This window comes from Amblyraja radiata, chromosome 4, assembly GCF_010909765.2.
Source record: "Amblyraja radiata isolate CabotCenter1 chromosome 4, sAmbRad1.1.pri, whole genome shotgun sequence".
Taxonomy (NCBI): domain Eukaryota; kingdom Metazoa; phylum Chordata; class Chondrichthyes; order Rajiformes; family Rajidae; genus Amblyraja; species Amblyraja radiata.
Window position 1 is genome coordinate 40,059,906 of NC_045959.1, and position 26,716 is coordinate 40,086,621.

Below are 26,716 nucleotides of genomic sequence, written 5' to 3' on the forward strand. Positions count from 1 at the left end.
ACAGTAAAGGATGTTCCTTGGAGGCAAACATTCTATTGCACTGAATCATGTGCTGGACAGAATCTCTCAATACAACCCCAGTGGAGACAGAAGCCTGGGAATAATGTTCCATTCCCAACAACTGGCAATACTGAAGAGGCACATTTCATGACAAAACCATACTTTAAAAAAAAGAAAAGAAATTATGTTATAATAGCCCAAATTGGAAATGTGGTGATATGACAAACCGTAATGTGAGATTACCAAATGTTCCAATTTATTACCATATCTGAAGGTTTTGCTGTTCAAAATCCTTTGATAACTGAGCTGTCAGCATTACTTCAAATTTGAGCCATCTGTTCATCTCCTGCTTCCTTTCACAACACCTTCAGTCATTAGTTGTAGTTTCATATGATTGAGCCCAGGAATTCATTTGCAGAGTAAATTTGTCTGAATATCCCGTGGCTTCAGGACATTCTGGTTTTATGTGGTTTAAAATGCTGATGAGAGTTACTTTGCATTTTGGAGGACTAAGCAGTCAATCCAAAGTTAATTAAAAAAACAGAAACTTTTGGTATACTTAATTTAATGTTAAAGATTGCAAGTAAGGGTGGGCAGTACTGCAATTTTAGCAGATGCATTTGCAATCAAGATATATTCCTGCATTTCCCATTTTACCCATTCATTTGGTCTAATTTGCTTTGTTCTTCCTTGCTCACTTCCACACATCTTGATTCTGAACACGAACTGTGCAAAAAAGCCAACAATAGTCCATTGATTACCACTTTAATCACAGATCGGCATACCCTGTCTTCTGCGAGGATATAATAATAATAATAATAAATTTTATTTAATGGGCGCCTTCAAACATCTCAAGGACACCTTACATAGTATATCGGAATAACATATAATCGGAATAAAACAAGTAATAAAGACATCACAGAGACACAAATTAAAAACAGGATTCAATCCAAAAACAGAAAATCAAAACACAGTGTGAAGAGGGAGCAGCGGCAGCCAAAGCGCGCCAGCGTCCACTCTCTCTTCACGGCAGCCATCTTGGACACAGACCCACAAGACTACAATTAGACAAAAAAAATCATCCCCCCACAGTGGGTAGCACTGTGGAGGAAGGCACAATGTCCAGTCCCCACCCCATGTTCACCCCAAAGTCAGGCCTATTGAGGCCACCGCAATTGCCTCTACGGAGGCCCGATGTCCCTGGCCGTTCTCACCGGGTGGTCTTGCCCCGGCGTCGGGAGAGTCCTTTTGGCGGCTGGGCCACCTGGAACGGCCGCTTCCTGGTTGGAGCCCGCGGCTGCCGAAGCCGACAAGGCCGCGCCGGTTTGGAGCTCCCAGGCTCCCGATGACAAAGTCGGCGCCGCCCGCTCCGCTCCGCAGACCCGCAGCCCGGAGCTGTTGCTCTCGGCGGTCCAGCTCGCCAAGCTCCAGCGCGTCGCTCCAGCGCGGCGACCCAGGCAAGGGATCGCCCGCTCCGCTCCAGCGCTCCAATGCTGTGCCGCCACCGAGGCCGAGGTGCTGGGCGGTTCCCGCCACGAAACGGCGCTCCAAGCCCGCAGATAGGCCACGAGGACGAGTCGACGGGCAGCCCGGAGAAAAGGCTGCCACACCGACCAGGTAGGGACCTAGAAATTAAGTTTACACCTACCCCCCACATTAAAAAGACCATATCCCCTACAAACAAAAAACAGGACTCACTAAAAACTATAAAAAAAACGGATTTAAAACGGACGGCTGCTGGCTAGCAGCCGTTCACCAAGATGGCTCCTCCTCCCCCTGAGGAGGTCTTCTACATAGGCACCTCGCTTTGGGTGAAGGGAATTCTGAGCATCCTCTGCCCTTTTAGCTCCTGAAATTGTAGGTTCACCAGGGTCCTCGCTTTCCACCTTCACCAGTTTCTATTTGAGTGAACTCTCTGGTGCCATTTACACAACTAGTAGTACAATATAACCACAAAAAGCAGCATACATTTACTTGAGCAAAGGTGAGGCTTTCCACTATAGAACATCCAAGATGTCCCCTACCTGCAGTAAATGTGGTTTCCTCCCTGCAGTTGTGGATGGACCTGCCCTGTACCCCACATTTGCTCTGTTTCACAGACCTGCTCTTATTCCACCTTTCCCCAGACGCACAAGGATAGAGTTCCCCTGGACCTTTCCTTCCATCTCACCGACCTCTGCATCCATCATTCTCTGAACATTCCTACATCTTTCAACGTGATCCCACCGCAGGTCATATCTTCGTGTTCTCTCCCTTTCCATAGAGACCACTCTGCAGCTCCTTGATGTGCACATCACACTGCACTCAACTTGTCTACTTCCCAGGTACTTCCTCGTGCAATGGCAGGAGATGTTACCTCTGTCCCTACACACCCTCTCTCACTTCCATCGAAAGACACCGACACACTTGCAAGTGAGACAGGTTCATGTGCACCTCCTCCAACCTTGTTTATTGCATCCGATGCTCCCTGTGTGACCTCCAGGAGTTATGATATCTGTCTTTTCCCCTCTCTCTTCTAAATGTAAAGGACCCTGGTGAACTCTATTCTGGTAGAATCATTATAGTGCTTCATATTTGCTACTCACACCATAGTCTCCTTGGGAATCTAAACATCAATCATGTCTAAATGACTACTGTCCAGTGCCCTTGACATCCATCGTCATGAAATGTTTTGAGATGCTTGTTATGGAACGCATTAAATTCAGTCTACCAAGCAGACTTGACCCACTGCAGTTTGCCTACCGCCACAACAGATCCACGGACAATGCCATCACCCTGGCCCTACTCTCATCCCTGGAACACCTGGATAAGAGAGACACTTACATCCGACTCTTATTCATAGACTGCCTTTTACACCATTAAACCATCCAAGCTCATCACCAAACTCACGGTCAGCATTCATCTCTGCAACTGGATCCTCGACTTCCTGTCCAACAGAAACCAATCTGAGGATAGGGGACAAATCGTTCTCTACGATATCCCTCAACACTGGTACTCCACAAGGATGCATTCCCCCCCCCCCCTCCCCCCTTCTTTACTCCTTGTACACCCACGACTGTGCAGCCATATACAAATCTACTTCAGTCTGCAAATTCGCAGATGACCACATTATTGTGGGCCGAATTCTAAATAATGATGTGATGGAGTATAGGAAGATGATTGAGAACTGGTGTCGACACAACAACAAGACAATGGAGATGGTGATCAACTTCTGGAAGTGAAGTGGTACACATACAAGATGGTATGTTAGCATTCATAGCAAAAGGATTTGAGTATAGGAGCAGGGAGGTTCTACTGCAGTTGTACATGGTCTTGGTGAGACCACACCTGGAGTATTGCATACAGTTTTGGTCTCCTAATCTGAGGAAAGACATTCTTGCCATAGAGGGAGTACAGAGAAGGTTCACCAGACTGATTCCTGGGATGTCAGGACTTTCATATGAAGAAAGACTGGATAGACTCGGCTTGTACTCGCTAGAATTTAGAAGATTGAGGGGGGATCTTATAGAAACTTACAAAATTCTTAAGGGGTTGGACAGGCTAGATGCAGGAAGATTGTTCCCGCTGTTGGGGAAGTCCAGAACAAGGGGTCACAGTTTAAGGATAAGGGGAAAATCATTTAGGACCGAGATGAGGAAAACATTTTTCACACAGAGAGATGGTGAATCTCTGGAATTCTCTGCCACAGAAGGTAGTTGAGGCCAGTTTATTGGCTATATTTATGAGGGAGTTAGATGTGGCCCTTGTGGCTAAAGGGATCAGGGGGTATGGAGAGAAGGCAGGTACAGGATACTGAGTTGGATGATCAGCCATGATCATATTGAATAGCGGTGCAGGCTCGAAGGGCCGAATGGCCTACTCCTGCACCTATTTTCTATGTTTCTATACCTCAGTTTGGATTGACCGCATCGAAATAGAGATGGTTGAAAATCAAATTCCTTGGAGTAAATATCATCAACATCTCCTGGACCACCCATGTTAAAGCAACAACCAATAATGCACACCAACGCCTCTACTTCCTTAGAAGGCTTGGGAAGTTCAGCATGTCCCCAACAACTCTCACCAACTTCTGCAGATGCACTGTAAAAAGTGTTTTATTGGGGTGCATCACAGCTTGGTTTGGGAACAGCTCCATCCAAGACTGCAAGAAATTGCATAAAATATTGAATGCAGCATAGACTGTCATACAAACCAACCTTCCTTCCATTGACTCCATTTATAAATCCTGCTGCCACTGCAAGCCCAGCAGCATAATCAAGGACAAGTTGCACCCTGGCCACTCCCTCCTCTTCCTTCTCCCATCAGGCGAGAGGTATAGAAGTGTGCAAATGCACACCTCCAGATTCAGGCACAGTTTCTTCCCAGCTGTTGTCAGGCAACTGAACCATCCAACCACAACTAGAGAGCGGTGCTGAACTACTATCTACCTCATTGATGACCTTCGGACTATTTTTGATCAGACTTTACCTTGCACTAAACTTTATTCCCTTATGTACCTGTACACCGTGGATGGCTCAATTGTAACCATGTATTGTCTTTTTTCTGATTAGTTAGCATGCAAGAAAAGCTTTTCACTGTACCTCGGTACACATGACAATAAATTAAACTGAAACTGATTTAGGTGAATACTTGGCCAAACTACTCCATTGAGTTCACAAGCTGGATGCATAATCTATACATAACTAAAACTCTGATCTTGTTATTTTCCGGTTTGCGTGTTTCTTATTTGCGCAAAGACGGTATGCGATAGCGCTACGATTTTTCACCAGCTCATTCACCGTTCTCCTGTGCAGCGAGTGCAACAAGCTTTGTTCTGATCGGTAGCGTATTGTAAAAGGTAGCGAGTTTTAAAAACCGCACGTGCGCAGATCAATCTCCTCTCCTGCCAGTCAGTGCCGCGCAGATTGGTCTCTTCTCCTGTCACTCCCCGGGACAGTCCGCCCCTTCCTGTGCCATCGCGTCTTTACTGGAGCTGAGGGACGCTCTGGATGGCCAGCGGAGGTCTCCAAAAGGACAACATTTTCAGAGGGATTAGAAGCGGCCCGGCACAACGTGGAGTCGGAGATGTCGCCAAACGGAAAGCAGATCCCGGTGGAGTAGAACGACCAGCGTCCGCTGTGTGTCCCCATTGCACCGCCAGCTCCTGCCCCTTCCCTACCGGTCACCCTCGCTGGCTCCTGCCCCCCTTCCCCGTGATACCCCCCCTCTTCCCCGTCGTTTTTTCGAGCTCTCTCCCACCCCCTCCCCCCACCCACACACACCCCTCCACAACACCCCCGCGCGCACACCCCCCCCCCACCCCACACCCCCTCTGCCACCCGCCCCACACCATCCTCTCCCTCCCTGCCGACTCACACAAACCCCACCACCAGACATCCCACTTCCCTCCCATCCCACACATGAACAGGTTGTGTTGGGGGAACTGGTGAGTGGTGGAATATTGCGTTGGGGAATGGGTTGCTTTGGGGGACCAGGCCTCCCACGTGAATGGGACCCAACGGGTCCCACTCAGTCTAGTTTTCCTTTAAATTCTCCATCCTATTGAAGTTGAATATTTTATATACTGGTTTTTAGAACCTTTCAGTATCAATTTAACATTTATTTGCTCTATTTGCTTTGTGCCATCTCTCTACTTTTCCATTTTGAGTCCGCTCTCAGATATGCACATTATTCGTTTGTCCCGGTCCCTTCTTTCCATGCCTCTGTATTTTCTTGTGATCTGCTAAATCTACTGCCTTCTGATTCTGATGAGAGAATATCAACCCGAAACATTGATTCTTTCCTTTCCAACATATTATGCAGGGCATAGGAAACACTAGCAGCACCCCTTCAGTTTCTGATCTGTACCTACAGCAGTCTAATTCCATTTTGAAACCAAAATTTCAAAGTTGCCGTCCACCCCAGAAGGGCACCAGCTGTTGAAACACATTTTGTCAATTAACTGACTGTCAATTAATTGACCACAAATCTTGGTGCCAGAAGTTTAATCCACCTTTACTAGGGGAACCTCTTTGGGTACATGATAAATTGGACTGTAGTTTATTGTTGGCACATACCAATAGTGATATAGTGGGAAAACTTTGTTTTGAATGCTGTCCAGGTAGAAAATATCAATACATGGTTACAATCAAAACCATACATGAATATACCAGGTGGTGCAAAGACAAAGGAAATAGTTCAGAATATAATGTTATAGCAATAGAGAAAGTGCCCGTACAAAATAAAGTGCAAGGGCAGCAATTATGTACATTAGGGGGTTGCGGGTCTCCATCAATAGCTTGCGAATGGTCAGTTCAATGTGCTAAAAACAGTGGGGAAGAAGCCGTTCTCTCATCTGGTGGCATGTGCTTTCATGCATTTATATCTTCTACCTGATGGGAGGGAAGAACAGGGAATGACTGGGTGTGAGTCCTCCTCGATTATGTTGGCCGCTTTCCTGAGGCAGTGTAAAATGTAGGTAGTCGTGGGGGGTTGGACTGGTTTGCATGATGTACAGGGTTCTGCCCACAACTGTAATTACTTGGTAACATCCATGGACCTGTTGCAGCATTTGGTGAATTGAAGTGAATCAAGGTTAGCTGGGAGGCTGGAGTTGCTGTGCAATATGACCGGTCTCTTGAAGCATTTCATGATGATGAATGTCAGTCATTGGATGGTAGTCATTAAGGTACATTACCTTGCTTTTATTTGGAACCAGGATGAACGTGGTCTTGATGAAGCAGTTGTGAACCTCAGAATGGTGGAGGGAGAGGTTAGATGTCTAAGAATGCTCCTGCCAGCTGGTTCCTGCAGTTTGAGGACAGCCAGGGACTCAGTCTGGGCCTGTGGCTTTACATGTTTCGTACTTGGGATGGTCGATATGTCATCTGCCATGGTGATCATTGGCACAGGTGACCCTGAGGCTGTTGGGGTAGGTGACTATTGTAATAAATGACAGAAATGGCTTAGGATGAATTACAGTTCATTTAGTCTAACAAAGCTGTGAGGGAAGCTAATGTAGATCAAAATCAGAGACGTTATTTCAATCATGGCTGGGTATTAATCAAGAGAAATGCAGTGGAAATCTGTCGAGGACAAAGCAAGATTGACTAGTCTGTTATTAAATTCTTTGAGTTAATGCCTGGCATGTTTGAGGACATTCACAAGGCTTTTTGGAATGAGCTCTAGATTAGATTAGATTAGATATAATTTATTGCCACACAGCCAGGCTGGTGGAAATTTGGGTTGTCTGCAGCGATACAATAATAAAGAACACACAACCACAATAAAACTGTAACACAAACATCCACCACAGCATTCATCACTGTGGTGGAAGGCACAAAATTTGGCCAGTCCTCCTCCATTTCCCCCCCGTGGTCAGGACCAGAGTCCAGAGTCGGTTCAGGATCGGCTCTTCCTCACCGGAGACCGCGGCTTTAAGTTGTTGTAGGCCACAGGCCGGCGGTCAAGATTTAAAGTCCCCGCCGCAGCCAGAAGCACCGTAGACTGCAGGGCCGGCGGTCGAAGCTCCCCTCCAGGGGTGATGGTAAGTCCATGCCGGACCCGCGGTAGAAGTCGGCCGCGGGCCGGCAGTGATGGCTTCTTCTTCCCCCGGGTCCCCAACGTGAGATCCACGTTTGGTGGTTTATTCAATAAAATGGGACTCATGATGAAGTTAAAGAAAAGTGAGATTGTGGGTTCAAAGTTGGCCAAGTAACAAGAGTTTTGTGTATTGTCATGTGTACCGAGATGCAGTGAAAAGCTTTTGTTGGGTGCTAACCAGACAGTGGAAAGATAATACATGATTACAATTGAGCCGTTCACGGTGTACGGCCACACGAGAAGCTGTGCAAGAAACAAAGGATGATGCATAGATTTGCATTTAAACTTTACACAAATGCAAATCCAAAGCCGAATTTGGGCGTTGTTACGTCCATCTTTTACAAATGATGGACTTCTGTACAGGATGTGGCAGCATGAGTTTGAAGCTGATATGAAATTTAAAAAAATAATAAATTGTGACAAGATGACACAGGCAGAATATAAATAGGAAAGAAGCAGCAGATAAGAATTCCCAAGGAGCGAAGGACAAAGTGATACATTTTGGGTCAACAGATATGCATCCACAGATTATGGGTTGACCTGAAATCTGCCATAGTTTGCATAGTAAAGAGACTGATGAATGCAGGGGGCAACACCTGCTGCTTTACATGGCTTCCTCAAACCTCACTAAAGTATTTTGCTATGTGAAATGGGAGGAACTGTAGAACACTATTCTCAAATTCAACTTTCTAAAATTGGTACCATACTATTATGGTTTGCATTTGATGGTGAAAACACCAGGATATTAGCCAATTTAAGTACAAACCATGCCAAATAAGATTTGTCATTTCCCGAATACTTTACGCAGTTTTTCTCAATGCCAAATTGTACCACAACTCCTCCAACAAGCTTGCTGTGGGCATAGGGTTGGCTGTCAGAACTAATCTGAATTGAACATACATCAACTACACTCTAGAAACAAGGTCATCCAAACCTCTGTGGTTAGGCTGAAGTTTGTACGTACTCGGAGGCTAAACTTCATAATTTCGTAAGTGATAGTAGCAGAATTAAACCATTCAGCCCATCAAATCTACTTCACCATTCAATCATGGCTGATCTATCTTTCCCCCTCAACCCCATTTTCCTGCCTTCTCCCCATAACCCCTGACACTGTACTAATCAAGAATCTGTCAATTTGTGTCTTAAAAATACCCAAATACCCAAAAATACCCAGTCCACAAACTGCCGTTTGTGGCAATGAATTCCACAGATTCACCACCCTCTGACTAAAGAAATTCCTCCTCATCTCCTTTCTAAAGGTATGTCCTTTTATTCTGAGGCTAGGGCCTCTGTTCCAGGACTCTCCCACCAGTGGAAACTTCAAGACATCATTGACTCATTCTCCAAAACATACAAGTGTTTGGGTCTTGCATTCAACATGTGCAACACTAAGGATCTCACTGTCCTCTGACAATAAAGGAACATGGGTCCTTGAAAATATGAACACATTCCCCCGCCTTTGGAACCATCTCTCAATGAAGGCTATCATAGAACATGAAATATGCTGCTTTCAAAATATAAGCACAGTCTGGTCTAATGAGGAAACATGTGTAGATCCAACACCTCAAACCTCAGATCTGGCATAAAACCTGTGGTCGAGTGGGCAGTTGTGATTCCTGTTTATTTCTGAAATCTGAACTATCTGCAACAGGCACTAGAAAAACACCACCAATACTGTCTGGCAAAATCCTCAAATTGCTGGCAGGATGCAGGGACTAATGCAAGTGTCCTTTCCCAGGCTAATATCCCAAACAATGACTCCCTAGTTGGGCAGGACAAACCTGCATACTGTGCACCAGACCTATTTTATCGTGTGCTAAGTACACAGAAACCTCATACTTTATAATCTAACCAACCACTGAAGTCAGGCTAACCGGCCTATAGTTCTCCCTTTTCTGCCACTGCCTTCTTGAAGAACAGTGTAATATTTGCAATTTTCCAATTTTCTGGAAGCACCCCTGACTCTAGTAATTCTTGAAAGATCACAACGAAAGCCTTCATAATCTCCAAAGCCACCTCTTTCAGAACCCTGCGGTGCAGTCCATCTGGTCCAGGTGACATCCACCTTCAGACCATTCAGTTTCCCAAGTGTCTTCTCCTTAGTGATAGCCACTCCACTAACTTCCACCCCGACTCCCTTGAATTCTTGTTTGCCTACGTTATGCCTTTATCCCTCCATCCCTCCATGCCCATCCAGAGGCATTGCATTTGGATCAAATTGAAATTAGCCCTAGTGTGCAGGATTGTATTAGTGTACGGGGTGATCGCTGGTCGACGCGAACAGTGGGCTGAATGGCTGTTTTTACGCTGTATCACTAAAGTCTAAAGACTGCATCCATAACTCTGCTTTGTATAACTCAGGGCAAGGCCATTTACTCTTGGTGCCATGACATTTAGTTTACCATCCATGTGGCACATCACTAACATTGAATGTCTGCACCATAATTGTCTGATTACAATCTAACAGGCAAAGTTCAATTGAGACATCCTTTTCCAATAGCAAATTGCAACGATATCTTGGGATCAATGCTCAATGTTTTCATCCAAGATGCACTCTCCCTGTCTACTAGATTCATCTTCACCAGATCAGTATCCCTATTTTTTTGTCTCCCTAACTCTGGTATGAGAATGCTGTTACTATTGCTTCTTTCATATAGTCAGTTCAGTTTAGTTTATTGTCACGTGTACCGAGGTACAGTGGAAAGCTTTTGTTGTGTGGTAACCAGTCAGCACAAAGATAATACATGATTACAATCAATGCATTTACAGTGTATAGATACATGATATGAACATGAATACTTTAAAACATTCCCAAACTATTCTGTTACGAATCCCACTATTCTATCGAGTCAACTATTCTATCGAGAGTCCACTTAAAACGTGAGAATCAGTGTTGAGCTAAATTAAAAGTAAAATATCAGCAATGATCTGTAGGAATGACAATGAATCGAGAATCCAAATTTTTGGGATGATAATGCAAATGGTGCGATTCCATTTACAAACACTCGGTGGCAGCAGCGACACTTGATATGCAGAGAGCATGCAAAAGCAATGTACTAGGACGATTAGTGAAAAACAACAGCTTTTAAATGGAAAAGTGTATCATAATTTAAACTTGCCTCAAGTTTTATTATTAAACATTAATTGGCAGGTTTATCACCACTATACCTTTTCTTGCATGAATGTGTTATAGTTCATAGAAAAAGTAAATATGCATGGTGCATTTATATAAACTGATTATTATTTTCATGGGCAATGTATATTTGCTCCTTTGATAATTAGCTATAGCTGTTTTTTATATCTCTATAAATAGACCTTAAAAATATAGGTACACTGCATAGATTTTCGGTATTGTAAATAAAGTTTAGAATGTAATGTCAACTATAACCAAATGCAGTCTGAAGAAGGGTTTTGGCCCGAAACGTTGCCCATTTCCTTCGCTCCATAGATGCTGCTGCACCCGCTGAGTTTCTCCAGCATTTTTGTGTACCTGCAGTTATGTATAGATTAGATTATAGTCATATACCAAGGTGCAATGAAATACCTTGTTCACATAAAGCACAGGGTGAATGGTTAATAGAGTAATGATAAATGCAACCATAAAGACAAATATGAGTACGAAAATAAAGCAGAATAGTGTGAGATTGTCATGCTAAATCAGAGTGGTGTAAAATAATATTAAAGATACATTAGTGGGATTTAAGAGATTTTTAGAGAGGGACATGGTTATGCAGTGACTTGAGGGATATGGATATGTACAGGCAGATAAGATGTGTATTAGCATCTTGTTCAGCACAGACATTGTGGGCCAAAGGGCCTGTTCCTATGCTGTACTATCTGTGCTGTTTGCTGTTCAATGTTCTATAATGATAGAATAACTGACTGAGGTAGAGGTAAAGCAGCACCTCTGGGAATAATAATAATAATAATAAATTTTATTTAATGGGCGCCTTTCAAACATCTCAAGGACACCTTACATAGTATATCGGAATAACATATAATCGGAATAAAACAAGCAATAAAGACATCACAGAGACACAAATTAAAAACAGGATTCAATCCAAAAACAGAAAATCAAAAACACAGTGTGAAGAGGGAGCAGCGGCAGCCAAAGCGCGCCCGCGTTCACTCTCTCTTCACGGTAGCCATCTTGGACACAGACCTACAAGACTACAATTAGACAAAAAAATCATCCCCCCACAGTGGGTAGCACTGTGGAGGAAGGCACAATGTCCAGTCACCACCCCATGTTCACCCCAAAGTCAGGCCTATTGAGGCCACCGCAATTGCCTCTACGGAGGCCCGTTGTCCCTGGCCGTTCTCACCGGGTGGTCTTGCCCCGGCGTCGGGAGAGTCCTTTCGGCGGCTGGGCCACCTGGAACGGCCGCTTCCTGGTTGGAGCCCGCGGCTGCCGAAGCCGACAAGGCCGCGCCGGTTTGGAGCTCCCAGGCTCCCGATGACAAAGTCGGCGCCGCCTCTCCGCTCCGCAGACCCGCAGCCCGGAGTTGTTGCTCTCGGCGGTCCAGCTCACCAGAGCTCCAGCGCGTCGCTCCAGCGCGGCGACCCAGGCAATGGATCGCCCGCTCCGCTCCAGCGCTCCAATGCTGTGCCGCCGCCGAGGCCGAGGTGCTGGGCGGTTCCCGCCAGGAAACGGCGCTCCAAGCCCGCAGGTAGGCCACGAGGACGGGTCGACGGGCAGCCCGGAGAAAAGGCTGCCACACCGACCAGGTAGGGACCTAGAAATTAAGTTTACACCTACCCCCCACATTAAAAAGACCATATCCCCTACAAACAAAAAACAGGACTCACTAAAAACTATTAAAAAAAAACGGATTTAAAACGGACGGCTGCTGGCTAGCAGCCGTTCACCAAGATGGCTCCTCCTCCTCCAAGATGGGGTGTGAAAGAGTTGATTGGTTCAGGAGTCAGTGGGAAAGAAGCTGTACTTAAGTAACCACTCTCCGCAGATGGTCAAGAGTAAAACATTCGCCATAACAGGCTGAGCTGCAACCAATCAGAATACTTTCCATAGTGCATCTGTAGAAGTTCGAGGGAATCCCCCTGGACATGCCAAACCTCATTTGACACCTAAGAGAGTAAATATTTATTATTTAACACCACTATACTTTTTTGATCATGGTATCAATGTGAAGGGAGCAGGTTAGGTTGCTGGTAACTTGAAGTCGTCAACCATTATTATAGCAGCTATATTGATGAGTATAGGGTTGTGTTCCCCCCCCCCCCCCGACCTCCTCGGGTCAAGAACCAAAGCTTAAGTCTTGCTGGCATTAAGAATGAGCTTATTATCCTGTCAACATCACACCAGGTTCTCCACTAGGTTCTTCTTTGTATGTTGTCTCATCCTTGTTGTGGATCCAGCTGGCAATAGTGGTATATCAGCAAGCTTATCAATCGATAAGCTTAGCGATCGAGCTGGCATTGTTTGTATCCACAGAGTCATCGGCATACAAGAGGTAGAGCACACAACCATGTGGAGCACTAGTGTTGTCAGTTGGGATGGAGGAAATATTATGACCAATTCTAACTGGGTCTGCTGGTCAGGAAGTCCAGATGCCAGTTACAGATGGAGATCTCGAGTCCAAGGTCCAGAAGTTCAGGGATTAATTTATTTGGTAATATGGTGTTGAAGGCTAAGCTATAGTCAACGAATAGCATCTGATATAAGCGTTGTTATTGTCAAGGTGATCCAGGGCTGAATGTTGTACAAGAGAAATGCCATCCTCTACATTTATTTTTACTGCATGTGAATTGCATAGGGTCTAGATTGTTTGAAAGACTGGTGTGGATGTTTGCCAATAATATAAACTGTTGCAGCTAAAGTGAATATATCAGTAGCAGTGGGATTCAGTGTGTGCGTGTGGCAACTAGAAGATGATTGTTTCTCTGCATGGGTTGCTTTTAATTAAATCTTCAGCATGGGATAAATCATAGCTCAAAATATTGGATAAATAGAAATGCAATTTTCAATTATATGGAGACCTGATAAGAAATGTTATTGTGGACAGCTGAAGTACTTCTCGAGCTGTTTGAGTTTTTAATAGCAAGTCAAGAGTGTTTATTGTCATGTGTCCCAGATAGGACAATGAAATTCTTGCTTGCTGCAGCACAACAGAGTATTGTAAGCATAAATACAGAACAGTTCAGTGTGTATATATCATAGACCATATATATACACATAAATAAACAGATAAAGTGCAATATGCTATTATAGTTCAGAGTTTGTTTGAGGGCGAGTTTAAAAGCCTGATGGCTGTGGGGAAGTAGCTGTTCCTGAACCTGGATGTACCAGATTTCAGACTCCTGTACCTTCTACCTGATGGCAGCAGAGAGATGAGTGTGTGGCCAGGATGGTGTGGGTCCTTGATGATGATGGCAGCCTTTTTAAGGCAGCGACTGCGATGGTGGGGAGGTCAGAGCCGATGATGGACTGGGCGGTGGTCACAACTTTCTGCAGTCTTTTCCACTCCTGGACGCTCAAGTTGCCGAACCAAACCACGATGCGATCAGTCAGCATGCTCTCTACTGTGCACCTGTAGAGGTTCAGGAGAGTCCTCTTTGACATACCCACTCTCCATAATCTTCTCAGGAAGTAGAGGCGCTGATGTGCTTTCTTTACAATTGCATCAGTGTGCTGGGACCAGGAAAGATCTTCGGAAATATGCACGCCCAGGAATTTGAAGTTCTTGACCCTTTCCACCATCGTCCCATTGATATAAACTGGATTGTGGGTCCCTATCCTACCCCTTCCAAAGTCCACAATCTTTTCCTTGGTTTTGCTGGTGTTGAGAGCCAGGTTATTGTGCTGGCACCATTTGGTCAATCGGTCGATCTCACTTCTATACTCTGACTCATCACCATCAGTGATTCGTCCCACAACAGTGGTGTCGTCGGCGAACTTGATGATGGAGTTCGCACTATGTCCGACTACACAGTCATGAGTATAGAGTGAGTACAGCAAGGGGCTGAGCACGCAGCCTTGAGGTGCTCCCGTGCTGATTGTTATCGAGGATGACACATTTCCACCAATACGGACAGACTGTGGTCTGTAAACGAGTAAGTCGAGGATCCAATTGCAGATGGATGCGCAGAGACCCAGTTCTGAGAGTTTGGTAACCAGCTTGGAGGGGATGATTGTATTAAATGCCGAGCTGTAGTCAATGAATAACAACCTGACATATGGGTTTTTGTTGTCCATGTGGTCCGGAGCGGAGTGGAGAGCTAGTGAGATCGCATCCACCGTTGATCTATTGTGGCGGTAAGCAAACTGCAGTGGGTCGAGGTTCTTGTCGAGGGAGGAGTTGATATGCGCCATAATCAATCTCTCAAAGCACTTCATCGCCACAGACGTTAGTGCCACTGGTCGATAGTCATTGAGGCACGTCACCTTGCTCTTCTTGGGCACCGGTATTATTGATGCCCTTTTAAAGCATAAGTTTTAGTAGGTTTGGAACTCTAGTGCCAGGCAATTTTTTTGCAAATAATTTCCAGGCTGCAGGGAGATTGCTAAATCATAAGTTAAAGGGGAAGATTGTTGGGCCATTGCTATTAGTACAAAAAAGGAATTGGCTGATTGAAATTTTGGAATCTGGTCTCTTTATTTCACAGATGTCTCTACCTTCCAGTTATCCAACAATCCTCTGCCAGTTATTTGGATAAGAAATATGCACTCAATTTGCTCCCAAATTTCTAATTCTCTGTTCAGCCTTCCATTTATCACTTCAATGGTGCCACTCTTGGCCCTCTCACTGCTTATTATCAACGGTTCTCAACAAATCATTCACTCTAATTTGTCAAGTCTGTGACAAAACTAGCTCACCCAACAGTTATCCAGTCTGGTTCCTCAATGTCATATCTGGCTTAGATATTATTGTAATTATTGGCAGCCAAAACTGTGATGGCCTTTCTCCAGAACAAGCTAACTCCACAACCAAATTTCCCCCTGGCTTGGCCATCTGTAAGAAATAAGCACAGCTCAGGGTTTTTTTTTGGTTTCCATCAGTGCAGCTGCCTCGCCTACTCTTACACTCTGGCTAGTGCACTGTCAATGGTACAATTCCAGCAGTGGTTTCTTTCCTTAAACAACATCAAAACTCTCTGAAACAGCAGTTGCACTGTTAACCATTAACATTTGGAACATTAAGCATCACAACACACTCTGTGCTGCAGTTAGTCTTTTATTGGAACTCTGGCCACTGAACACAACAGCTCGGTTTACTTCTGTGATGGAATGAAAGGTACGCCAGGAATTATTCTTATTTGGCATTTAAAAAAATTAAGTAACCAGACTGAGAAGTGTCAGCAGTGCAAGGTTTACAGGGATACGATCCAAATGCAGGCAAATGAAAATAGGCACCCAGGTTGGCGTGGATGAGTTGGGCTGAAGGGCCTGTTTCAGGTTGTAAGACACTGACTCTAAGGCATCTTTTAAAAAGAGTAAGATTTGCAGGATAATTACAGAAAAGGTTGCTCACCTTTTCTATTTTTTTGTCTATCCAGTGTCCCCCAGTATGGCAATGAATTTCTACTTAAATTATTCTGAGATTGTTATGTGGTCTACCTCATATTTTGTTCTTCCTATGCAGAAACTGTCCTAATTTTAGCCTTGGATTTCCTTCCAGTAGTTTGAATTGGTGTTCATTAGTTCTACAACCAAAATGTAAAGTAATATTCTATGATTGCAATTTACACTCTTACATTAAGCAATCTTGGATATACTTTGAATTATTTCCGAGGATGAAAAGTTCAAGTTTTTCTATTCTTACCATAAACTCCTAATGTTGGTCATGTGTTGATGTAATTTTCCATGATAAATAGCACTAGGTAAGATTTATTATTTGAAACATTAGCAATTGCAGAGGAATGTCACTGGTCTTTAAAACAAACTCCAGGGATTAGATTACCAAGAGTAGTTTAAAAAAAGTAACTATCATGAGTGCATTGTATTCAAAGTGACCTATTTATCACAACCCCAGGTTGTGTCATAATCATGCTGGAACGGAATCAAAATAATTAAGAACGTGGATTCTGCAATGCTGGAAAGATAGTGCCATACCCTATCATTATCATTCATTTGGTACATTCAGACTTTTCTGCAACTTAAACCTCAACCCCCCAAGTGGATGGCTGCCTCCTAAAAGCAGTTTTGTACTTGGAACATAAAATTATAGAGAGCCATACAGAGTGGAAACAGGCCCTTAGACTCAACGTGTCCATGCCGGATCCAGAATGCTTAGGCAAGATAGTTACACTTGCCTGCCCCTTGCCCATATTCCTCTCAATCTTTTGTATCCTTGTACCTGTCTAACTGTCCTTTAAATGTAGTAATTCTATCCAACTCTGCCATTACCTCTGACTGCTTTTTACACGTATATGCCACTTTCCATGTGGGGGTAAAAGTTGCCCCCTGGGTTTATTTTAAATCATTCCCCTCTCACCTTAAACCTATGCTCTTTAACCTTACCTATGCCCTTCATGATTTTATAGGGGTCACCCCTCAGCCTGCAGCTCTGCAGGGAAAACGTATTAGCCTATCCAGACTCTACTTGTAGCTTAAACCCTCCAAACCTTGTAATATCCTTGTGATGGCAATTTCTTAACTTTCCAATGTCTAACTTTTGATCGCCATTACTACTCGAGGATGTAGAAGAGATATAGCTTACACACTAGTAGATAGTAAAAACGAATCTTCCAGTCATTATTTCTTGATTAATTGGTCCTTTATTAAAGTAGTACAAACAAAGAAGTAATTCATATCAGGTATTTCTTATTCCAATACAAATTGTAACTTTTCATTCTTCCTAATTGTTTCATCCGTGTCGTGCGGCGTTGCGTCGTGTGATTAAAAACTGCTGTTTCAACCATCCCATGAGGCTTAACTGACTCCCAATCTCTGTGGCTACGCTAGCCGCCTCAGATGTAGACACGCCCTTCTACGTATCAAATCCCACCCACAAGCAAACAAAAAAGATAAACCTAGAAATATCTAAACATGGCTAAAATATACTAACAGTAACTAACTTAAGCATAAATGGCTCCTACAATCCTTGTAAATCATTTTTGCATCCTTTACAGTTTAATAATATCCTCCTTGTAGTAGGATGTACAGTTTACAGTTTAATAACATCCATATGGAAAGGGATATCTCCATCTTCCTTTTTCTTATTTCTCTTCTTTCCTCTTGCACTTCTTTGGTAGTTTAGGGGTCTTTTCCTTTCTTTCTTTTATTTTACTTCCTTTTCTTCATTCTCCTCTTTTTTTCTTTTTTGTGATTTAGGTTTCAATGTTAAAAATGAAGCTGTACAATAATTGTATAACTGTCATGTCGATCGCCTATTCCTGTACAATTGCTTCTAATAAAATTAATTCAAAAAAGAAAGAAATAAATAAAATAATTACATTCTCCTTATAGTAGCCTCCTTATATTAGGCCTCCAAATGTGGCCTGGTCAAATGAGGTCTTTGACAGTGTAACTCTTGTATTCAATACCCTGACCGATGAAGGCAACTGTGTCAAATGATGTCTTCACTTGTGTTACCACTTTCTGTTCTACAAAACTCCTCGGGGTATACCATTGACTATGCAAGTCCAGTCCTGGTTTGCCCAACCAAATTGCGGTGTCTCGCTTTTATCTGACTTAAACTCCATCTTCCCTTCCTTGGCCCATTTTCCCAGTTGATCAAGATCCATCCGGTTGTAATCATAGATAAGCACCACATGCATCGGTCTGAAGACGAATCCCGACCCGAAATATCACCTATCCATGTTGTCCAGGGGTGCTGCCTGACCTGATGAGTTATTCCAGCATTTAGTGCCTTTCCTTGGTAAACCAGCATATGCAGTTCCATGTTTCTACATTCTAACCAACTCCACTGTCCATTGTGCCACCAATTTTAGTGTCACCCGCAAACTTGCTAACCATACATCCAAATCGTTAATATAAATATTAAAACGACAGTGGGCCCTGTGGTACACTTAATACAGGCCTTCAATCTGAAAAACTACACTCTACCTCCCTTTGTTTCCTATTTTTGGATCCAATTGTCTAGCTCACCTTAGATATCAGAGATCTAACCTTCTCAGACCAACCAACCATGCAGTACCTTGTCAAATTTATAAATATAGCAAAGTGCTCTGTAATTATGTATTGTCTTTCAAATATAATGCAGACTGGTCTATGAATATGGAAGCTACTTATCTCAAGCATGCTTGTAAAGCTTCAATGAAATGTTTTGGAGGCAAAAAGAGAGGGGAAAATAAATACCCTTTCTACAATCTATTTGTTCATAATTGTTTCCAGTATTTATTTCACACATTTACCTCACTGAAGATGCATATTCAGTTGACGTATTTACAACATGACTGCTTTCAAATGATTTTGGACATTGACCAGGAAACTTAATGGATACAAAAATATGCCTGAGTAAAATCAGATGAAACTTCTCAAATTTCTCAAGGTTGAGGACAAGGAAGCAGTGTTGCTGTTTCAAAGTAGCTGAACTTATTCATCAAGCAGGAAATGTAAAATTTGAATTGCAATCCTTTTGTTTCCTGAAGGAAGTTACACTTGATTTATCAAGTAGGATTAAAAAGTATATATATTTGAGCAAATTTATTTAATTGATTAAAATATGTATTGCATTATGAATCTATCGTAAATAATGCTGCAGAGTGCAGGTGATTATGTTTGTTCATAGTTAGAAGAGTTTCTTGTTTGACTTCTTTTGCAAAGTCTAATGCTGATTAACATCAAAGGCAAATCGGCACAACATTTACAATATATATTAATGATTTGGACGAGGGAATTGAATGCAACATCTCCAAGTTTGCGGATGAAACGAAGCAGGGGGGCACATTAGCTGTGAGGAGGATGCTAGGAGGCTGCAAGGTGACTTGGATAGGCTGGGTGAGTGGGCAAATGCATGACAGATGCAGTATAATGTGGATAAATGTGAGGTTATCCACTTTGGTGGCAAAAACAGGAAAGTAGACTATTATCTGAATGGTGGCCGATTAGGAAAAGGGGAGATGCAACGAGACCTGGGTGTCATGGTACACCAGTCATTGAAAGTAGGCATGCAGGTGCAGCAGGCAGTGAAGAAAGCGAATTGTATGTTAGCATGCATAGCAAAAGGATTTGAGTATAGGAGCAGGGAGGTTCTACTGCAGTTGTACAGGGTCTTGGTGAGACCACACCTGGAGTATTGCGTAGAATTTTGGTCTCCTAATCTGAGAAAAGACATTCTTGCCATAGAGGGAGTACAGAGAAGGTTCACCAGACTGATTCCTGGGATGTCAGGACTTTCATATGAAGAAAGACTGGATAGACTTGGCTTGTACTCGCTAGAATTTAGAAGACAGAGGGGGGATCTTATAGAAACTTACAAAATTCTTAAGGGGTTGGACAGGCTAGATGCAGGAAGATTGTTCCCGATGTTGGGGAAGTCCAGAACAAGGGGTCACAGTTTAAGGATAAGGGGGAAATCTTTTAGGACCGAGATGAGAAAAACATTTTTCACACAGAGAGTGGTGAATCTCTGGAATTCTCTGCCACAGAAGGTAGTTGAGGCCAGTTCATTGGCTATATTTAAGAGGGAGTTAGATGTGGCCCTTGTGGCTAAAGGGATCAGGGGGCATGGAGAGAAGGCAGGTACAGGATACTGAGTTGGATGATCAGCCACGATCATATTGAATGGCGGTGCAGACTCGAAGGGCCGAATGGCCTACTCCTGCACCTAATTTCTATGTTTCTATGTTTCTAAATGAAATGTAGTGTCATCTAGAAAGAACTTTGTTTTGAAAAAAAATGTGAGCACTTTGGTACTGGCCCTCAAATTAGATCTTGTTATCTATCATGTAATAATAAAACATACTTTATCCTGGAGTGCATGATGTGTACCTTGGACAATGAAATACATGCACTAGAATACATATAGTAAGATGGGTTATACACTAAACCGTATGCTTAAACAAATACTGGAAACAATTATGAGTCCATTGAACTCATAAGAATCTCCTGTATTTTGCTAATGCTGGACAAAAGTTTTCCCCTTTTTATAGGGCGGACTTGTAACCAGTAAAAGGGAAGTGACCGAGGAATTAAACAAATATTACATTACATTACATATTTCATGCCAAAACATCATCTTCTATGAAGACATGTGCACAAAAGACCTGCCAGAAACAGGTGAAAACCAAGAGACTCATGAGAATGAGACACCAAAGGAAATAATTAGAGGTTTAAAAAAAGCACCAGCAAAGTTGATGAGGCTAAAAGCTAATGACCCCAGGGGCCTGATGAGTTGCAATTATGAAATAAGTGGCTTGAGAGGAAATTGATATTTTCGTAATCTTCCTAGATGCTAGATTCCAGAATGGTTCTTGTAAATTTGTGGGTGATAAATGGCATTCCTATTTAAGTAAAAAAATGGGGAACTACTAAATTGTTAGCACGACATTGGTAATGGGGAAAATGCTTGCATTTATAATAAAAGATATGTTATGAAGATACCTGGAAATATATAATAGGATTGAGCATGGTCAACTTGGACTTATTGAAGGGAAATCACTTGGCTATTCTATTGGAGTTATTTGAGGATGTTTTTAGTTTTAAAGATACAGCACGGATGCAGGCCCTTCAGCCCACTGAGACTGCGCCGACCAGCGATCCCTGCACATTAACACTATCCTTCATTAGGGACAATTTACCAAACCAATTAACCTGCAAACCTGTACATCTTTGGAGTGTGGGGGGAAACCGAAGTTCTCGTAGAAAACCCACGCAGGTCACGGGGAGAATGGAATAGAATACTTTATTGTCACATGTGACAAGGCACAGTGAAATTCTTTGCCTGCATACCCAAGGTATGCAAAGGAACGTACAAACTCCATACAAACAGCACCATCAGGTCAGGATCGAACCCGGGTCTCTAGCGCTGTCAGGCAGCAACTCAACCGCTGCGCCACAGTGCTGACCAGGGATCTAGGGAGAAACCAGTTCAAGTGGTGCATTTGGATTTTCAGAAGACTTGATGTGGTTGCACACAGGAGGTTAATGAACAATGGTAGCATACATGGAGATCAGTGTATTATAACATATCCAGGTGTGGATTAAGAATTGATTAACAGAAAACAAAGGGTTCTTCTCAGGCTCGCAGATGGTGACTTGTGGGATTGGTGCGGGGATTTCCATTCACATTCTGTAACAATGATTTGGATTTGGACACAAAATGCAAGATTTCCATCTTATTGGTCTCATAAAATCAAGCAAGAGCATCAGTAATGAGATTCAAAAGAGACTTGAAGGGCATTTAAATTAGTTAATTAATGGCATGGTATATGGACCATAATATGGAAAGAAAACACATTTTCTTTTTTAATGATGTGATAGGGAAATGCTGATGTTCAAGACTGTATCTGAAAGTACTCAAGTCACTGCAAAAATGGGTAGGCATAGCAGACAAATTGAAGGACAAGTATGTTGGCCGTGATTGCTTAAGGATTAGAGTTCAAGAGAAAACATGTCTTACTATGTGCATGCAGGCCCTTGGTTGGACCATATTTTGAGTATTTTGCTCAGTTCAGGTCTTTCCGATTGCTTTAGAACATGTGCGACAAGGCTTTACCAGATAGATTCCCAGAATGGCACATCAGTTGTGAGGGGCAATTGAATAGACTCTATTACTTGGAGCTTAGAAGAATGAGAGGTGACATATTAAAGGGATCAACATTTTTGATCTGAGGTGAATATTTCCTCTGGACAATGAACCTAGAACCAAGATTCAGTTTCAATGATATAGGGTGTTTACGACTGAGATGAGAGATTTCTTCACTTGGAGGGTGATAACATTTTGGTATTCTCTATCTCATTGTCCTGTGGAGGCTTAATAAATGTTTTACTGGAATTGAGGGATATTGGGGTCAGGGCAGGAAAATTATACTTTGGAAACAGAATATCAGTCGTGATTTTGCCGAATGGCAGGACAGACTTGGGGAACTGAACGGCCTTGTTATTGCTCCTGTTATGCTGTCTTATTTAAATTGCACAAATTTATTAATCAGAATTTTTCTGTTTGTCACATATTGCAGGTAAGAAGAAGATTACTACACTGATGTCATTGGGTGGTCGGCATCACCTGCCTTTCTAATGGCTCCAAACTCTGTTATCGTCATTGGACCTATCCCAGGATTAATTAACAGTGGACAGGATATTTTCTGGGGTCTACTTGCCTTAGCTTGTGCCTTTTTGGTCCTGTCTGTTTTCATTTTTCTGTGCAGTATCTGTGACAGGTAAGAAAAACAAAACTTAACTTATAAAATAGTTTGCACCAGTTCAGAATCCAATCGGCAGCTTTTCTTTTTCTCAATATCACGTTTGTGCAACTGAGCAAAAACTTGGAGTGTTTAATGACTGCACTGTGGTAATTAAGAAACAGAACCGTTCCAAACTTGTTCCCTGCTCCAGAGAAAGGACACTGGGGTGAATTCATTTTAATTATCTCCTAAGAATGCTCATAGTAGCGAGGCCATCAGTGACCTAGATTTCATTGTTTATAGCAAGGTTTTTGGAACATTATGGGCAGAAGATTAAAGAGCTTATCATTTAAAAATAAATTGGATAGTTATATGGATGGGAAAGGAATGGAGGGTTATGGTCTGAGCGCAGGTATATGGGACTAGGGGAGATTATGTGTTCGGCACGGACTAGAGGGGTCGAGATGGCCTGTTTCCGTGCTGTAATTGTTATATGGTTATATGGTTATATGGTTATAGCTTATGTGGAGAAGCCGGTCTTCTAATAATTTGCTATTGATCTCTTGGTTTGTAAAATCTGCCCTGAACAGAATTCGCTGTGGATGCAGCAAGTGGATAAACCTTTTCCTTTTTGAGATTGTCAATACAGACATGCAGTAGATGGCAGTCTGGTTATAATTCTTCCAAGCAAACATAAAAATTTGACAACTCGCTCTTATTATTGAATGACTAGTGATGGTCTAGCCGAGGTTTGGAGCAAGCAGCCAACAATTAGGATGCATCACCCATGGTCAATCATGACCGAGAGGGGCCTACGTAGTGATGGTCTAAACATCCATCTGAACAATAAATATTCATGTTGACAGAAATCTTTTGAGCTTCTATTCAAGGTCCAGCGTTTGGCAAGACATTTCCATTGCTTAAATGTGCCGGCACCAGTATTTTTAAATATATTTGGTATTATATTACATAGAAGTAAAAATGAATAATCCAATTATATATACAGTAGCCAAAATCCACTCATTTGAATATTCATTTGGTAATCTTATATAAATCCTACTTTCTTTCGTGGAACAAATGCAATTTCCCTATCATAGCGCTTATATGCATGAAACAAACAGACAGTCTGGTATTGGTTTATTATTGTCACATGGACTGAGATACAGTGAAAAGCTTTTGTTTGCTTGTGATCCAGAAATCGAATTATGCTCTGCAAGAGTACAATCAAGCTGCACACAATTACAACAGGCTGTGCAAAGAGAAAAATGTAGAATGTAATATTAAAGCAATAGTTTTACAGTTGCAGAGAAAGATCTGCAATGAGGCAGGTTGAAAGTTCGGGACTGCAGCCTAGTTTATGGGAGGACCATTCAGTAATCTGATGACAGCAAGGAAGAAATAGTTCCGGTATTTGGTGATACGAACTTTTAAGCTTTTGTATCCTCTGCCTGACTGGAGAGGAGGGAATGTGTAGGAAGGAACTGCAGATGCTGATTTAAACTGACGATAGACACAAAATGCTGGAATAACTCAGTGGAACAGGCAGCATCTGTGAAGAGAAAGAATGGGTAACGTTTCGGGTTGAGACCCTTCTTCAGTCTGAAGAAAGGTCTCTACCGAAACGTCACCCATTCCTTCTCTACTGAGATGCTGCCTGTCCTGCTGAATTACTCTAGCATTCCCTGTCTATCTTCGGAGAGTTGGGAATGACTGATGTGAAAAAGGTCCTTCATTTGTTGGCTGCTTTCCCAAGGCCGCGAGAAATGTAGATGCGATCAATGGTGGGGAGGCTGGTCTGTGTGATGGACTGGGATACATCCATGAGTGTGATTTCTTGTGGGCTTGGGCAGAGATATTCCAAACCAAGCTGTGATGCTTTCTGATAGTATGATTTTTATGGTGCATCTGCAGAAATTGGTAGGTGTCATTGTAGACATGCTGAGATTCCTTTTGTTTTCTGAGGAAGTAGAGGTTCCGATGTGTCTTCTTCACCATAGCTTCAATGTGCTAGGTCCAGGACATGTTGCTGGTGATATTTATCCTTCGGAACTTGAAGCTACCCACCATCTCCACTTTAGTACCATTGACGATGAAGTCAATAATTAGCTCCTTCATCTTGCTGACATTGATGGGCAGGTTGTTATCTTGACACCATGTTACTAAACACACACTCTCTTTCCTGTAGTATGTCTCACCATTGTTTGCTATCTGGCCCACTATAATTATGTCACCTGCAAGCTTGAAATGAAATAGATCAGAATTTGGCTGCATAGTGCTGAGTGTATAAGGGGCTGAATGCATGTGTTGCGAATTATTGTGGAGGAAATTTTTTTTGGAAATTCATACTGGTTGTAGTTTTCTTTTGAACAGGAAGTCAAGGATCTAGTGGAAGAGGGAGGTACTGTCTACTATGTCTGAGAGGTTGGGGAGATGCATTTTCTTGGCAATATGGTGTTGACGGCATAGCTACAAGCAATATATAGTCTACTGCAGATGTCTGTCTATATGTTATCTATATGTTCCAGCAATGAGCGCAGGACCAGAGAGATGACGTCTGCCGTGGACCTGTTCCAACAGTAGGCAAAAGGCAGTGGAAGAAGCTTTCTGGAAGGCGGGAGTTTGTGTCACACCGGCCTCCCAAAGCATTTTATGATAGTGGACGTCAGAGCCTCTGACAGTGGTCATTAAGGCCACAACCTTGCTCTTCATTGGTGTCAGGTTGATAGTGGTGTTCTTAAAGCAGGTAGGAACTCAGAATAAATTAGGAAGAGGTTAACCATGTCTGTGAATATGGTCTGAGCAGGTCCTGGGACTTCATCCAGTCCAGTTGTTATCTTGGGTTCACTTTCAGGAAGGCTGGTCTGACACCAGTGACCATGGGTTTATGTGCACCACGGGCTCTCTGGGCAGGTTGTTTCATTGCAGCGACCTTCTGTTCAATGCGAGCATAGAATGCATTGAGTTGTCGGTGATACTGCTTCACTTTGTCACCGTTATGCTGTGAAAACCTTGCCACAATTAATGGTAGTCCATGTGGTTATCCTGGGAATCTAGCTTTGTCCAGAGCTCCCTCTCAGCAACCTTGACGGCTTTGCGAAGATCATAATTTGGGATCAATCGACTTGAACACTGCAGACATAGACCTCGGAGACACAAGAAATGTGGATGCAGGAATCTGGAGCAAAACACAAACTATTGGAGGAACCCAACAGGCCAGGCAGCATCTGTGGAGGGAAGGCACAGATGACATTTTGGGTGGGAACCCTTCTTCAGACTTGGACTTCACCTGGGAATGGACGTGGTTCGTCCATGGTTACTGTTTGGAGAAGAATCATATTGACTTTATTGGCATTCCTTTATGGACTTGCTGATGAGGTGTGTGATGCCAGTGGTGTTCTCATTTAGATTGGCCAGAGTTTTTGAAAAGGAACATGTCCACCAACTCAAAACCAATTGTGAAGGATTTCATGCTGGAAGTATCTTTGATGGTTGTATAGCTGTGGTTGAGGGTGTTTGGACCTTTGGTGGGACGGAAGATGAGCTGACAGTATTTTGGTACACACTCCTGAGGTTGGCCTGGTGGAAGGCTCCAGCTATTATGAAGGCAGCCCTGGGGTGCTTTGTTTCAAGGCTCTTGGTCGCAGCAGTTCATCCAGGGCAAGCTTAGTTTCTGGCAAACTTTACACCGTGGTTTCTGACCAGCCCAATGACTTGACTAGGAAACAGCCGCTAACCTTGCCCCATGATGATGTACAGTCCAACAGATGAAGTGAGAAGCCTTTGAGTTGCATGACACAGACCGGTGAAGCAGGTGTGAGCCATGTCTCTGTGAAGCAGAGCACACAACAGTCTCTCAGTTCCCTAA

At 43.0% G+C, this 26,716-nt stretch overlaps 1 protein-coding gene across 4 annotated transcripts in view; it reads left to right on the forward strand.

Annotated features, from left to right (window-relative positions):
- The window catches only part of pag1 (phosphoprotein membrane anchor with glycosphingolipid microdomains 1), a 118,787-nt gene that overhangs the window by 62,697 nt on the left and 29,374 nt on the right, over positions 1 to 26,716 (forward strand). For 3 of the 4 annotated variants that reach the window (XM_033019228.1, XM_033019226.1, XM_033019227.1), the window contains exon 2: positions 22,687 to 22,887. In XM_033019228.1, coding sequence (XP_032875119.1) covers positions 22,745 to 22,887 — 143 coding nt within the window. In that variant the 5' untranslated portion in view covers positions 22,687 to 22,744. Of the gene's footprint in view, positions 1 to 15,793; positions 15,837 to 22,686; positions 22,888 to 26,716 lie in introns of those variants that run through there. The other variant, XM_033019229.1, reaches the window with a different exon arrangement.